Below are 17,547 nucleotides of genomic sequence, written 5' to 3' on the forward strand. Positions count from 1 at the left end.
AAAAAGACTGTACATGATAAAAACACGCAATACACTAGAATGCTACGAATACTGTTCATCTTCTATTGACATACTTCCTATGCCACTGTAACGGTTTCGTTAAGCCACCACTGTCGTGCTGCGGGCATTTGACTTCCCACGTAGCTTTTTCTTCCCTGCAATTGTCGTGGTACGATTCGGCCCAAGTGCATTGGTCACCCAACGTGTGACCGGCTGATATGTCCATTTATATATACATTCCCATATCGTTTCTAAGTCGTTTTAAGCTTAATTATGTGTTAATTACATGTATATTCGATGCTTTGAAGGTATTGTTAGTGATTTCAGGCTTAGAACAGATAAAAATGGTTAGAAATGGCTTTTGGATAACCAAAAGATGCATTTGGATGGTTCGTGTACGAGTAAGAGAAGGATTAAGTTGAAAATCACATGTTTTGCTAAAAAAACAGATGGTGTGCGTCGCACCTGGACCTTGGTGTGTCGCATAGATTGATCAGGAGGATGGATGAAATTGAGTTGTAGCAAGGTGCGGCGCACCACCTCTTGGTGTGTCACATATCGGGCAAGTTAGGATTTTGGAAACAAGGCATGGGTTGCACCTGTAGGTCGGTTCAGCAAGGGTTTTTCGTAAACACTATAAATACAAGACCAAAACCTTCCCATTCGACATACCTTCACTTCCAGTCGATTTTAGGGTTCTTTGAGGCATTATTCAGCAGCTTATTCGTTCTCTAAGATCTATAGGTTGCTCAAGAGTTTCAAGGCATTCCAACATCGATTTCTTTAGCTTTCATTGTCTTTCACACTTTGGTACAAGATGTTTACTCTTCCTTTTGCTATTTGTGATTTATTTATGATTATGTCTAGCTAAATACTTAATCATCCACTAAGATAGAGTGACACAATGAATAATGGTAACATAATCTTTTGAATTCAAGTTTATTGTTAAACATTTTGTTGAGATCTTAATGTTTTGAGTTCTTGGGCTATTAATTATTGATTTGTTGATAATGTATGAATGATTTAGAGGTATCTAAGTTTAGGAGTACATTGTTCTAGTCAATTGGGTACAATTGATAGGTGTTAACTTATGGTAACAAGATAATAAACAACAATAGATAATAAAATTCAAAGTGTTAACGGTTTGGTAAAAGCGATAGACAAGATTGTTTACAATAACAATACCAATTCGTCAATTTAGTAGGTTTTGATAGGGAAGGTGGTCACCGGAACTTAGGGATCGAAAGATTGGTTAATGGGTCGGATAGGGTATTAAGCTAGGTGCACAACTAGTGAGTTTTTTGCCTAGCCTCGTTATAAAATCAACATAGTTGAATTGGGTTTAATTTAAATGCAACCTAAATAAGTTGTGTCATGAAGTTGAAGTGGATGATCTTTTAATTCTTCTTGATATAAGAAAATTTTCTTTTCAATAAATTCTACGGAATTTCTAACTCTTTTTCAATCAACTAACTTTTCAAAAAAATTCAAGTGACGGGAGTCTAAAAATTCAACCTTTTCGTAACTACTTAAAACTCATTTGCTCTTATTAGTCTCTGTGGAACGATCCTAGACTTACTTTGAACTATATTGCATACGGACGGGTCCACTGCCCGATTGTGTGTAGTAATCGGTACGAAGTATTTCTAGATTTTAATTTAACTAGATTTTTACACATCACTGGCCTTAAAAACATTATTTAATACAATCTTGACTTTGTTGATCTCCTCATGTGGAAACGAAGAATAGCGGTCTTCGTGCTTCGAAACGTTGCGCTGTGGCGCTTGTATTACCTGTATCTGTTGCTCGCATTGCCGTCTTTTTTCCGTAGGTAATCTATAGCCCCGGAGAGTTCTGTTTGATGAAAAGGCGTCCTCTTTGATATCAACAATAATTAGTGTTTTCATCTCATCCATGGTCATATGAGGTCGGTGAACAACATTTGATGAGGACGTCATTTGGTTGGAAATGGTGAGTCTGTAGTAGAATGAAAAGTGGAATGGTAATGAACTGAATTGGGAAGCCCCTTGGATCGCATTTATAGAGTGACATTCAGTCTAACCGTTTCAGGGACTGAATACGTAAATGTTTTAAATTTTTGGTCGTTTGAAGGACTTAATGTGTAAATACTTTGAATTTGAACGTTGGAGGGGCTTATTGTGTAAATATTTTGAATTTTGAACGTTGAGGGAGCATCTTGTAGTTTACCTATAAATATTGGCTTCTTATGAAATATTTCTTCTCAAAACACAAACTTTTATATATCCGAAAATGGCTTCTTAATCAAAAGTCACTAACCCAAAACCACATATGGTTGTGGATCAAGTGCAGGAGAGTATCATGACTGATATCCTTGACCCACCAATTGTTTTAAGAGGAACTTGTGGCAGTTATGCAAAAACTAACTACAAAAAAGAAACGGTGTCGAGAACAAATTTTTATTTTACAAAGCAGGAATTGTTCTGATATCTCTCGAGTGTCAATATTTTACTTATTTACAAGGGAAGATCGACAAGAATCATTGTAACAATCGTCTTGGAAATGTTCTAAATAAGATCTTTGAATCGTACTTTCATCATTAGAACGGCTAGACAGTTCAATTTATTTAAGTTCTTGACGTGCTTTAGACCAAAATATGTGTTTATATCTTGATTATATGACGCGTTTATGATTAAAATACGATGAAATATTAATGTTCGGTTCGTAAACGTTCGTGTTCATAAAAGTTTTAGTTCAAAATGTTCGCAAATAGTCCTTGCACTTATTAAGTTCATTTATTATGGAAGACTATAAATAGAGAGTTAGTGAGAGAAAGCCCCATTCTTCATCTTCTCCATCTCACCACTCCCTCTCTAAAACACAAACTCAGCCACCATAAAACACACATAAGAGCATCTCTTGATTTTGATACATTTAATCGAAATCGTTTGTACTTTTAGCATCCTTGTGATAATCAAAACACACTTCTTGAATCATTTCTCAGGTAACAACAACACTTGATGAGTTTTTGATCAAATTAAAAGTGTACTTTTTCAAGTTCATGTTCTTGATGATTTGGTCCAATTTTTGAATGAAAAACGTGTTAATGGTTAAGGGGTTTGTGTCTAAATGTGTTTAACAACATTTGTGTGAACAAATTTGGGTCATAACATGCTTTAATCTACAAAACCCATTTTTGAAAGTGAAGGACAACTTGTTCTTGAAGTCACAACTTGTTCATGTGATATTTGATCTTGAAAACTAGTAATGGTGTTAATAGATAATGTTATTGTGTGTATATGTGCTAGTGCTATGTCCAAACGAGTCCTGAAATCGATCTAGACCTTATTGTCGTGCTCGTACCCGTTCTTGTGCCTAGAACGATTCTGCTAGGACGATCTTGAAGCCTAGATCGTCCTAGGGCAGCCTATCTTGTACTTGTGCATGCTCGTTTGATTGTGTGTTGTGTTGTGTTGCTGTTGGTACACTTACTGGGTAACTAATCCTTTGGATCGGTTTCGCTCAAACACTTGTTCTTGAACTAGAATGAACCTTGTACCATTGTTCTTGTTCGTGTTCTTTAAACCTTGAAACGATCTTGGTCTAGGTAACCAAGACGATCTTGAACCAATCCCTTAAAACGATCTTGAGCTAGTCTACTAAAACGATCTTGAGCCTTGCCTACTGAAACGATCTTGAGCCTGAGTGATCATGAAACGATCTTGAACCTATGCAACCATGAAACGATCTTGATCAAGCAAGTGGGACGATCTTGAGCCAGCTTATGATATGATCTTGGACTTCAAAACCCTAAAACAATCTTGCACCTACAACTTATCATACTTAAACTTCAAACGATCTAATCATGTACTTAATCACCAAATCAATCCTTAGCTTCATTACCATTTGATTAATCACATTCAAGGCTATGTTTTGACAGTGAAGCTAGTTCCTAAAACGATCTAGAACTATGTACATTGTGCAAACCCTAATGGAGTACATTAAAGTCATGATTCATCGTAATCATTAAAGTGCAAGTTCTATGAACAATCAAATTAACTTCTTAAGGCTAAAGTTCATTATTAAAGACACGTTCAACTAATTAACATTATAATTACATATGTGTGAGTTCAAAGACGTTCAGATTGAGTCCAGTTCGAGTACTTAAAGTTCATTCAAACTCTTTGAGTCAAAACGTTCAAAGATCTTCAAAGGACCAAATCATCAGTTCATCAAGGACATTTCAGTGATTAATTAATCACATGAACTAATATGCGTACTTATTTATGATCAATGACATGTACTTAGGCTTCCATCAAGACGTGCTTGGGTTTTGATAGATATAACTTATCTATCTCTGTGCTTGTTCCTTGTACCTATAAACTGTGCTTGTACCAGATCACTGTGAGTTCACTAATCCCCCTTTCGTACATTTTGTTCAAGTTCTTTTATCGGGGACTGAAAAACATGAAAACTATTTCGTACTTTTACATATGTTCTTGAACTATTTTACGTACTATTATATGAACTTATGAGATACTCATGATATGATTTTTAACTGTTTAAAAGAGTATTTAAGTCTTGAATGGGCAAGATCCTTAAATACATTTATACTACTGTACTTGTTCATTATCATGTTCTAGTTCTTATTTGTACTTGTTCAGTTCTTGTTCACTGCTATCAATTCACATCCCACAGTTCAGGGATTGAACCGTAGGTAATTATGGACAGCGCTGTTTAGGGTAGGCCCACCCTCATTCTCCGCAGTTTTGGAGAATGCATATTACTTGTTCTTGTTCTGATCTAGATCTTACTTGACGTACTTGAATAATATGAGCATATCTTTACATCACAGTTCAGTTCTGGCCAATCGGGTTAGCAGTGACAATACATTCATAGTTCATTATTTGTTCTTGTACTGTTCTTACTATTACAAAGTACTTTTGCTAAACGTACAGATCTTATGACCTTGTTCTTACTCTACATATCATTAATATGTATATTAAATTGTACTTTGAGTGAATATCACCAACTACTTTCGTAGTTGACCTTTTGAACTTACATGCTTTTCAGGCTAGGCTATTAGATCTTGTAGCATAGGAGTCTTCTTCTTTTAAGCTCATTCATTTGGCGATTGTTCGAGCGTTCAAGATCAGGAGCTGTGAAGACTTTCCTTTGCTTGTTCAGTTCAAGACCTTGGTACTTAAAGACAATTGTTCTGTCTTTCGATTATTGACTATTCTGGGTATACCCCATGTTCTGTAATAACTGTTATACTTCTTTCTTCTTAATGTTATTGGCTGTGTTGGAACTTGTACTGTGTACAATTATGCTTATCTATGCATCCCGTATATTCCGCTTTAGCGGGGTGTTACACTCATGTTGCTCTTGACCAACTTGATTGAGCGGTTTACACCTTAAACAATTTGATCATATAAGCCAAAGCAGTTTATCAGATGCATGAATAAAATTTTTACTTGAATGTGTTCTAGAAACTATTATGTTGTATGTTTGTCTTTTATTAAGTTATTGTAATGTTTTTAATTTATGAATAAATTTTTGTAGTTATTAAATTACCAAGTAGGCATCTCTTATTACAATACTTAAAAGACATTACAATACTAGAACATGGTACATAATTCAGAATACTAAAACACTTAATTAAAATAATAAAACACACTTCATAATTCAGAACAATTGAAAAACAACCATGATAAATTCCCTGAAGCACTGCTCGTATTCGAAGCTCCTCTCATACGTCTCATGGATGTGCCGTTGCATAAAGCAACTCATTAGAGAACGCCGTCCCTTGTATTCAACCTCATACAGATTGCCTGAAACTGCTTACACGTTTTGAATTTTGGTGAAGTGGCATACTAGTTGATCTTTGTTGCATGCTCCTTTTGTCGTGTCCCAGTAAACATTTTTGAGTGATGTCGTTCCAAGCATTTTCGGTGGGGTTTGTCATTTAACATCTACCGCTTACAGGGTCCGGTAGCCTCAACATCCAATACCTTGACAACAAAAGATCTTTTGATTCAGTTGACCTTCGTATCGGCATTTTGATACGGAATGGTTATGGAATGGTTTGAGTAAGATAAAAATGAATTGAAAGAAGTTGTGATTTAAAATGGTTGTGTTAAGTTGAGAATAAAATAAAGGTTTGAAAAATAAAAATTAAAAAAAATATACAAAAATATAGATACTAGCAGTTGGTTATGAAAACTTTTGATTAAAAAATCTTCTTTTTTTTTATATTTTATTTTAAAGCCTTTTATTCGGAAATGGGACCCACACATGCTTCAAATACTGCATCTAAATTTAGGATGACCCCCGGACGCGAGCCTCGACGCCGCCCGTGCTAGTAGCATCTTTGGCCGGTGCAGCGTCGGACGTGGGGAAGAACCCCCTATAAGGACCGGCCCTTGAATGAGACTTAAAGATACAGGCTTGACATCCCATTTGTAAGAAAGGTATCAACACGCAATTAGCCCCGTACAAGTTTTTCATTGGTGTAGAAACATACAGTGTAACGTATTCGTATTCCGACTAATTTCGAAAGAAACATTTTGATGCAACATGCATCCCATATCAAGTTGTAAATAATGGTAATCTACAATAATACAAACCTAACTAATAACCCAGAAAAAGTACTACACAACTAACAACACAGGCAGGCAAGAGAACTACTTTTTCTCTACACCAACCTAAAGAATATGAAAACAAAAAATGCAAAACGGAGAAATTGCAATGAACCTCATAAAACGGGTCATCTCCCAGTTTGGTTCATTTCTATTTCCTGATCTCCAGGCTCCATTGAATATCCATACTTCTCAGCTTCCCTTACTATTTGAATGTCAGAAGGTTTACAGTGTTGTATGAACATTTTTATAACAAATCGAGGGACAACTGCTGCAATCTGAATGCCAAACAAGCAAATCCAAAATGATTCTTTGCTTGCAAGATCGAAGATTGCCCTGCAAAGATTACAACAGCCAGTTACTCAATGCAGTATTTTTTTATTTTTATTTTTAAATATCCTAGAATGTGGATATATAAAACCGAGATATCTGCTATTGTGACGGATCTAAAAGTTTCAATCACACATGCACTACCACAATGACTTCTTATGGGAGTACCGGAATAACAATTTTTTGATTTAAGTCAGACCATTTAACCTTGTTTTTTGGGAATGCACACTGGTTAGTTATTTAACCATTGTTTTAATAGAAAAATTATAATATAACACTAGTAAGATAGTACTATAATCATACTCAAAACACTAGTTATTTGTAAGAAATACTAAACAAACTGAACAAAAAGTATTTCAGGTATACCAACCTGACCTGTTTTGAGTTTTGACCCATTACCCTTTAGACTCCCCCAATAAATGCAAAATGGCCAAGGGTATTTACATACCAGTAACCAGGTAACACTGGAATCACGTCGATGATGATAACACAAATGCATGTTGCAATAATAGATCCCCAGATTGATGCATGGCTGACCCAAGTCCACCTAATAACATCCATGGCTAAGTGAATATTTACCAGAAACACTACTGCCAGAGTCCAAAGGTCTCCTAAGCTCGGACCATCAATGTCGCTTCTCCAGTATGCAAATAAGGGTACATAGAAGACCACTATACTCTGCCACAATGTATCTGCTATAGTAAGCCAAAATAATTTTGCATTATAGCTTTCTTGTCTTTGTCCCGCCCCATATAGCTGAGGATATGCCATTAGAGACCTTCTACTTAGATCCTTGTCGAGAACCGCAACGATAACTGTAGGTACTGAGGTATAAAGTACAGAATATAACACACTGCTCCATTCAGTAATCGCCGTGGTCAAAGTGAAGCCAGTAAAGAGCACGTACCTGGAAAGAATCATTTTTACATTAGAATATGAACATTGAGAAGGAAAATGACAAGACTAAGGGATTCTAGATCTTGCACAAGGAACATGAAATAAGGAGCATTGTAAATGAAAATTAATGACAAACACTAACAGTGGCCTTTTAGACTCGATTCAATTATGTTACATCTGTAGTAAATAAAATGGATCAGAGTGTGAAAGCTAAACAGAAACAGTTTGAATGGGTCGCAAGTAGGCTAAGTATAACTTTAGGCATAAACCCTTCTACGCCGCATTAATATATATATATATATATATGTCAATGGGGTTGGTGTATGTCAATGGGGTTGGTGGCCCATTTGTAAGGTCTTTGACCTTAGGAGGATCCACCTGGGTTCGAGTCCCACTTCCCACATTTGTGGGGGGTGGATTAATAGGTATTTTTCGAGAGTCCTGGGTTTCATCTCAGGCATGCGTGTAATTTAGGAGTAGGAGTAGATTAGAATGCCGTTCTAAAAAATATACATACATATATATATACACACATATATATACATATTACAACTATTATTTTCATATCTCATATTTTACAACTAATTATTTATATCAAATACAAAACTAAACAAAAGTGTCTCACATCAACCCAATTCAGCCTGGCCCATTTTGAAGTCAACTAAAAAATTTACACGATTGTATCTCATTACACATCCAACCCATAATACTACCACCATCCACCATATAGAGTAGACTTACCCAATTCACTTCTGCCTACAATGTTCGTGAAGTGTAACTTAAACAAGGGTCTTCAATTAATTTAGTCCTTATTTTGTCATTTTCACTGAATCTGATTGACAAACATATGTAGCTCCGATTTTTCCAGTTTACAAATTATTTATATATTTAGTTCTGTTCTTGTTCTATATCTAGTAGAATAGGAGGAAAAGCCAAGCTTTAGCTGACAAAACCCGAATATGAAAGGCTCGATATATGTCCCGTTAGAATGTCTGAGGTTTCCAATGGGAGCAACCGCACTTTGACCTTGAATTGATCAAATTACACAGGCATTTGGTATCTCGTGAGAAGAAAATCCCTTGAAAACTCGGGTTATTCTGGAGGTTTAATAAGATATATATATATAATATATAATTATCTTTTGTGTACAATGCACAATATATATAATATTATATATATATGTATCTAACTATCTTTTGTGTACAATGTACCAATTGCAATTAGCCCAAGAAAAAAGATACTTAAACAATATAATAGAAAAACAGAAATATATTTCTTCAAAGATTGAAAGGCAACTTACCAGAATAACACAAGGACAAATATTGCATTCCGATAAAAATTATAAAGTATCATGTAACCCATCCGCTGGTAATTCCAATGTCCATGGACCAACAAAAGAGGAACCAAAAAACGGAACTGGCCCATCGCAAAATCTGATGCCATCACAGCTTGACGACCCTCTTGGCCACTGATTCCAATTCCAACATCAGCCATTTGGATCATTGAAACATCATTGGCACCTGTAAAAGTTAGGAAAAATGTTCATCATCAGGCCTACATCGATACGCAGGGACGTCATTCTATAAAAAGAGTCAGGATTCGACTGTGTTGCTCAGACATTTACAAAATTAAAATATAAATCTACATATGATGTTAGGCTGTGAGAAAATTAATTAATATTATGGGTGGAGATGACACTATATATGATTTTACAAGGAACGCTTTTAGGTCGCAATTTAAGTCCAGATACTTACGAATGGGTCCATATGCCTTTTATACTCTAGGGGATAAAATGGGACACATTGAAAGTTCACTTTATTCTGAAGTATTAATTGGATGATTTTTTAACGATTAAGTTCTTGTAGGCATGGTTAAAGTATTGCCTAGTTATAAAAAATAAATAAATATATTAAATCAGACATAAGATGTTTGCGGCTCAACCCAAACCGACCGACCCACACAAAAAAAATACGTTTTGACCCTTAGCAGGCCTGGTTTGCCCAACCCTTTAAGCTACCTCAAAAGAGAATCCCACATTTATTAGGAATGGAATTATTGTACTTGTGGTGTTTGAAATTCTCATGGCATGGGAACAAGAAACAGTGGTTACCATCCCCAATGGCAAGGGTCATGTCATCTGTCCTATTTTTCATCAGTGCCACAATCCCAGCCTTTTGCAATGGAGCAACTCGGCAACAAAGTACCACAGCACATTTACTAGCTAACTGGAACAGCTGCAACATGAAATTAAACAAGACTTGAAAATTCCACATATAAGATTAAACTCAAACAAATGAAACTTGGTTTTAACAAGAGGGGGCAATTCAGACCCATTTCCTAATGAACAGGTCAACTCAAGTTATGTTTTATCTCTGAAGCTCAGCTGGATAAAAAAAATGTTGCCTTCGAAGAAAACAAGTTAAATAGGTTGAAAGTCTCGCAAAGTGCATTTTTAGTCCATATTACTTTTTGTTCAAAGTTCCCAAAAAAACATGTTATATAGGTCAAAAGTCTCCCAAATACCTTAAACAAAAAATGTTTTAATCAAACTAACCCAACCAGCTTTGAAACTATTATCTCAACCCAATTTTGCCACCCTTGGTTCAAACTTTGAAAGATTTGGTAATGACCTGCTCTTCAAGTTCAGAGTCAAGGATATAGACAAGGCTCGTTCCATCAATAATTAAGGCAACAGAACTTGCATCACCTCCTGGACCACCAGAGGTAATCAAGGCATCTTCCAAACTCTTCCTAGATGACATCTTAGAGTTACTGTTAATTACTACCCGCCTCATATTACTCGTTAATAGCTTAGAAGAGGAGCCAATAGAAATCGCAGTTTCTTGCTTGTCACCAGTCAATACCCAGACTTTTATATCCGCCTTTCTCAACGACTCGATTGCTTCTGGCACACCTTTTTGCAATCTATCTTCAATTGCTGATGCACCCACTATTTCAAGATTGTTTTCTAAATTAATGGCAACCTTACGAAGCAAGGCAACCCGACCCATGACAGCAGTGCTAGCTGTCTCATAAGAAGATTGCCATTGGTTAAATTCAGGAACACCCAATTCCCGCATTCCAACAACAAGGGTTCTTAAACCAATGGAAGAATATGAATGAAGATGAGCTTCGGTAGCTGTTATTATATCCAAGTTAGTGGATTTATCAATGATGTTAAACATGGAAGTGTCTGCACCCTTAACAATAACTTTTACAGAGCCATCAGGATATCCTAATATAACTGACATCCTCTTCCTATCACTATCAAACTCATGCATTCCAAGAACATTGAACCTGTGCTGTCATGATTGGTAGTTCATCAAATTAGAAGCTGCAAAAGATTGATGTCTACAAGCAGAAAATAGCATAGAGAAAGGGTGAAAAAGTACTCCTTTGGACTCAAAAAGGTCCACTTTAATATCTGAAGGGAACTTTAAAGCTACATATTTTTGCACACCTTTAGATGATAACAATAAAGTGGATAGCACCTTCAGAAAAGGTGCAACTCAAGAACATCACATCTATCTTAATATTAACTTTAAAATCTGACAGTTTTAGAGGAACAATGGAAATTGAAAAGCAAAATCTTCCTTCTGGACTAAGAAAACAAACTTCAACCACGAGGACTTTTAGCAACGACACGGAGTAATACTAGAATTGTGCACCATGTAGATCAGTTTATGAATTTTGTGAGGATGACCGTCTAGTAGGTTCCGGCCGCCGGCTTCGTTGACCGTCGACTTTGTGTGGGGTTGGTGTCGGTTAGGTTAGAATGAGTGATAACTAATTGTATATATTAATACATATTGACTAAGCTCCGTTTAATTTGGTCAAATATTGATTTTTAATTTATTACTATAAGATTCTCTCATTAAATTTGTATGTATGATTAGGGGTAAAATTGTCATTTTCCTGTACTTACAATTTTTTAGTTTTAAGACCAAATTCAAATGCTTTATAATATATAAAGATGTATAGGCTAATGTGTGCTTTCGATCCATATAGACCGATAACCACAGAACATTAATATTCTATGAAGCATTCCTTGAATAAGATTCTCATCATCAAATTGGGGTGATGTATCAATTCTTATTCGATCCCCAAACAAACAAAATAGGAATTCAAAGTGTTTGCCTTTCCCCTGACATATGGATCTGGTTTGTCAAAGAGCAATACTAGTGTGTATCATAATATTAGCTAATGTGTACATTAGCTAAAGCATAAACAGGATTAGGGATAGATTTGAAAATAACATGAAAAATACATTAAAAAGGGAAGTCTAAAACAAACCTATAAACGGCTACTAACATACCTCTGTCTTTCTCCTTGAATATCAATAACTATGTGGCCAGAGGTTCGTTCCATAAGCATAAAACCATAAGCAGCCGCAGCATATACAAGGGCCTGTTCATCTGGGGATTCCCCTTGATAATCTACCAACTTCTCAGCAGGATCAGATGTGTCAACAACAATGGGCACAATTGTATTACAAGCAGCCAGTGCAAGGAAGAAATCATAAATCTGTTTTCCAGCCTTTGTCTCATTTCCAGTTTGTGATTGCTTAAGTAGCTCTTTATCAACCATTACCTTCATTTTGGGCTTCCAAACTTGCCCATTCACTAAAACCATACAAGGACATGAAAAGATTATTCCATTTTCACTAAAAGGGGACTGATTGGAGAGGACTACACACATAGCTTAGATCATTTTTTGGATTTGCATTATAAAACCGATAATCATTGACTTGAAGTCAAATAATCAACTTTACGCCAGCTTCAGCAAAAACTGTTTAATCAAAGATAAACACTACTCATTTACCCACATCTTCATTGTTAATAATACTTTCAATAATAATATACCTACAGGAATTGTTGACAGAAGATAAATTTGAAGACTTGGCATTTAAGAAATAAATAAAAAAAACTCCAGTTTGGTCATTTTATGATCTTTTTCTTATATAACCAAATTTGTCAAAACACTCAAAACAGCTCTAATTATTATAATCCCAAAAGCAGAGGCACATCCAAACACACATTTTGCTATAATTGATTATCTAATTGTGTATATTCAATATAACAAAATTGGTATTATATGACATATTCGAACAACTAAAAAAATATGATTGTTAAGGTAGATGGAAGGAAACGCAAAAATAAATAGTAGCACCTTGAATGCAGTATCCCTTTTGTTCGCCATTAAAGTCTGCTTTCTCCCCACTGTAATCCACCCCAAAAATACTTGCATATTTGAATTCCATTTTGTTTTCGGTCAGCGTACCAGTTTTGTCAGAGAAAACATACTTTATCTGTCCTAAATCCTCATTTATATTCAATGCCCGGCACTGGAATCTAGAGTTGGATGTTTCATCATACATCTTATCATCTCTAATCATGAAATAAGCCTGACCAACACGCACTAGCTCCATGGATATGTACAAAGAAATGGGTATCATAATCTGGAAGACAATCACCGACATAAGAAAAGTGAAGAATATCTCCATTGCCACACCAGAATAGTTGTAGTTTTTAACTTCTGGTTCAGAGTAATCCTTTTTCCTATAAAACTGCAAGACTTCAAGGTCACTTTCATGGCGTTTTAACCAAACACCAGCACATACAGAGACAACCGTGCACAGAGCAATAAGAAAAACAGAGAGCAAGATGATCTCATTGTTCATACGGGTCTCCAAACGACTCCTTTTGGATGGAGCTCCTGAACTATTGAGCATAGCTTTGGTCTCCCTTCCAGCATAAACAGCTACACCCACCGCCCAATTCGTGTTCTTGAGCACACACCCTCGAAGCACAATATTAGACGGGCCAAGCGACAGATGCTTTCCGTCGACCTCCATGGCGGCCATGAAACCGTAAATATTCCTATTAGGCTTCTCACACTTGATCAACCCATCAATTCTATCTTTCTCAGGGACCCTAGAAAGCGTTTCTTGTTTTGCATAACGGGTTTTTAAATTCGATTCACCATCCAAATTAATAGTCTGAATGTACGCAACCCCAGTGGGGTCACTAGTCGAAAGCAGCACAATATCACAAGGTATGGTATCATCTGCAGAGAATTTAATAATCTCGCCTACTTGAATATCTTTCCATTTTTTTTGTTCAAATCTATCATTAACTAAAACATATGACAAACGATTATTCTCAATACGATCTGACCTATGTCGCCTCCAATCCTCATACGCATCTTTAACGGCAGTAACCAACAATACAATAGATAATGGCAATATAGAAGCACCTCGGCCAAAAACGGCAAGCTGGGGAAGCTGATTTAATATAGCAATAATAAGGAAATATATATATGCAACCCTATGAAACTGCTCAAATAAGTTCCTAGGCAAGAAACTAAAAACCGAATACTTGGCAGTCCTAATAGAATTTCCTGCAAACTCGAATCTTTGATTTGTTTTAAAAGCATCATTTACATAAACCAACCTAGCATCATCATCATTCATAATAATAGGATCTCTATGTGACATAGACATGTTAGAATCACCAAATTTCGATCCCAAATCGACAGACGAATTCGCTCTCCAACTTTTCGAAGACAAATAATCCGGTCGGTGGTTAACAATCTGGGCATCATCATCATCATCTAAACTCATACCGGATTAAGATTCAGATGATGATGATATTGTGAACAATTCAAAATATATATTATAAAAAAAAGTGTATGAAAACAGTATACATACACACACAGATACAAATACAGATATAACCCTCCCTTTTAGGAACTGGAATTGGAAATGCAGACAATGTGTTTGTTTGAGGAGCTAGTAAATCTAAAAGTGGGGGTTTTGTATGTATATATATATATTTGTGAATTACTTTAGTTATCTTCTACTAGTGTATAAAATGATGATTGAGGGGCAAAGGAAGATCTAAAAGATATTAAATGGGGGTTTGCTTACCTAATTTGGAAGATAACTGTGTGTGTGTGGGTGTGGGTGGGATAGTGGGTGTAACGATGGATCGCAGAAAACCAAAATGAGATTTTAAAGAAAATCCAATTGCCGTCCTCAGAAGAAAAGAAAAAGGTCGATTTTTTGTTTTTTGCTTTTCTATTTTTATTTTTTGTTTGTTAAGGAGGAAAAAGGAGTGTGTGTTTGGGAGTTGTTCGAAAGAAATAAAAAAAGGTTTTATTTTAATTTAATAAATATAAATAAAAATGTCAGAAGCAATCAATCATGTGTCAGAAACCCAGCCTACACCCTTCGTGGAAAACTTCTTCCAGCGTTCAATATATAATGTGTTTTAGACCACCTCATATAAAAACCTTCCTTCCTTTATTCTTTACATAGTCATACCCAATACAACATCGGACGGACAAAGATTATTTCGAGTTTAATCAATACAATTAGTCGAAATCAGATACTTTTTGTATTTAAAAGTTTAACAAAATATAATACTTGAATCATATATTTATAAGGGGATGAGAATATAAGGCTGTCGGGTATCTAAGCTTATGTGTATAACACTCACATATTGTTTTTTTAATCCATAAAAATCATGGGGGCACATGCATTTATTCATTAAACAAGAAATAATAAAATATTAGTATGTGAGGGGTTCCACACCTAAGCTTAGGTGACAGACAGCCTTATATTCCCTTTTCCCATATATATATTATAATACTTGAATCATATATTCATAAATAATATATATATATACGGGTATGACTTCTATCCCCTCAAGTACAGCATCACAACCTTTCTTCTTTCCAAGATAAAAACACTTCAGAACAATTACAAGGAGAATGGCTAAGACAAACACTGAAAAGCCAAATATAACCCATTCTACCTAGATTTTTGAATGAAGATGCATGTTTGGTGATGGTGTGTGTGTATAGGAAATGTAGATAGGTTGATAGGAAGTTTTGGAAGAAAGTTATTCTACCCAGATTTTTGAATGAAGATGCATGTTTGGTGATGGTGTGTGTGTATGGGGAAATGTAGATAGGTTGATAGAAAGTGAGAAATTTTCAGTTGATTAGAAAAAAGAAACAAGTCTTTTAGGGTTTGTGTAATAGTAGAAAAGATACCTACTTTGATGGTTGAATTATGTGCTTACAAAGTTTCGGTTGACTAGAAAAAACAAACTTTTGTTTTAGGTTGAACGAGATCTATCACCCGGGCGTTGCCCCGGGAAACATTTCGTTCATTATATGCAATAACATGAAACCCCTAGTCTATATGATTAACTTTTGTTATTTACAAGCAATGAAGTTGTGCTGAATGAAGATAGATTTTCATAGGAAAGGGCCAAAGTTAATTGGCTTCACACGTGACTTTAACATTGCATAGTTTTATAAAGTTGTAAAAACTCGCAAAGCTAGCAACTGAATCAATTTTATAATAGATGCATTTGGTACTTGTGTGGATGGGGATGGTGTAGCCGTGTAGGCGCTGCATTTGTGGCACATTATAAAGCCTTTATCAGCTGTCATAATCATGTTGTACTAATGTCAAAAATATATATTAGGATTATCATAAACTTTAAAAAAATATTATACGAGAAATTGAGTAAGTATCTTTTGATTTTGTGTGGTTAATTATTTGACGAAATATAAATTGTACTAGAATATTTGGAGATAATAGCCATTAGTTATCTCAATCCCTAGACAAAAAAAAAAAAGTAAACATCCAATGTCGATTTTCACAGATTTTAAGTCTCAACACCTCAACAGTGTACAAAAGAGATTAAAATATAGGCAGACGACAACCTTACCCCTATTACGACGGTGAGGAAAGACTGTTATCAGGTTCTATCTAAAATAGAAAAAGACCTCAAGTCTACAAGGAATGAAGATCAAACCCCTGACTTCTATCTCTAAAGACAAATGTATTAACCACTTGTCTAAAGTTCTAAACTTACTAGTTTATTCTAGTCTCTAGATTATATTAATTAATAAAACTTACTTGATACATGAAAAATCATAAATTAAATTAAATGAGAATATACTTTAGATATATTTTTAGACCTCATATAAATTATTACTTAAAATTATCATATAAATCATTACTGAAATTTATAATAAACTACCTATTATAACGGACCAAGCTATACTAACTTTGCACCATGTTTAGCAAATAATTTTACTATTTTCATTGAACTTTCACATTTTAATCTAAGATCGTGTTTATTTAAGACTTGATAAGTTTAAAAATAAATACTTAATCTATTAAGAAAATTCAGGCCTTTGTTTAAAGTTGATGGGTTAAATAAAAAATACTTAATTTAAGTCAATAAATATATTTGTTTTTGGTTTTAATAAATAAAAAAACAATTTAATTTATATAAATGTTATTTATTTTTTTAATCACTTTATTAGTTCAGTTAATTAAGAGTAAAAAAAATCACTTAATAGTTTAAAAAAAAACAAATAAGTCTACTCTTATGAATTTGTACTCTGATTTGATGATTTCAATTGTCATGTCTTATTATAATCAGAGTTTGCAATTAAAACTTCATATTACATAAATACTTTTCTATCAACTTTACTATATAATATAAGTAGTGCTAGCTATTTGATATCAATAAATTTTGGTTTGGGCCTTCAAATTACCCCACTAAGGAGACCAAGAGGGAACACCACCCCCTCATGAGGAATCCACGTTTGGTGACGAAAACCGGGACTGTCCTGCATGTATGTTTTATTTAAGTGTAAGAAAAAACACGATTGA

General features: G+C 34.9%; 1 protein-coding gene across 1 annotated transcript; it reads right to left on the reverse strand.

Moving 5' to 3' along the window:
- Window positions 1–6,466: 6,466 nt before the first annotated feature.
- Window positions 6,467–14,939, reverse strand: LOC122579065 (phospholipid-transporting ATPase 1-like). The gene is made up of 7 exons (XM_043751154.1): window positions 13,017–14,939; window positions 12,163–12,469; window positions 10,478–11,144; window positions 9,958–10,081; window positions 9,148–9,367; window positions 7,399–7,857; window positions 6,467–6,956 (listed from the first exon to the last, which is right to left on the reverse strand). Exons 1-7 carry the CDS (start codon window positions 14,467–14,469, stop codon window positions 6,749–6,751), a joined length of 3,438 nt encoding a protein of 1,145 aa, XP_043607089.1. The 5' UTR covers window positions 14,470–14,939; the 3' UTR covers window positions 6,467–6,748.
- Window positions 14,940–17,547: the final 2,608 nt, after the last annotated feature.

This window comes from Erigeron canadensis, chromosome 8 (genome assembly GCF_010389155.1).
Source record: "Erigeron canadensis isolate Cc75 chromosome 8, C_canadensis_v1, whole genome shotgun sequence".
Classification (NCBI taxonomy): Eukaryota; Viridiplantae; Streptophyta; class Magnoliopsida; order Asterales; family Asteraceae; genus Erigeron; species Erigeron canadensis.

Bases quoted from the DNA above. Each gene is read 5' to 3' on its own strand.
- LOC122579065 (XM_043751154.1), bottom strand. From the start codon at position 14,469: ATGAGTTTAGATGATGATGATGATGCCCAGATTGTTAACCACCGACCG. The intron at 12,470-13,016 runs GTGCTACTATTT...GTATGGTTTTAG, and splicing joins AAAGGGATACTGCATTCAAG to TGAATGGGCAAGTTTGGAAG. The intron at 6,957-7,398 runs GTATGTAAATAC...TAATCTTTGCAG, and splicing joins CCAGTGTTACCTGGTTACTG to GGCAATCTTCGATCTTGCAA.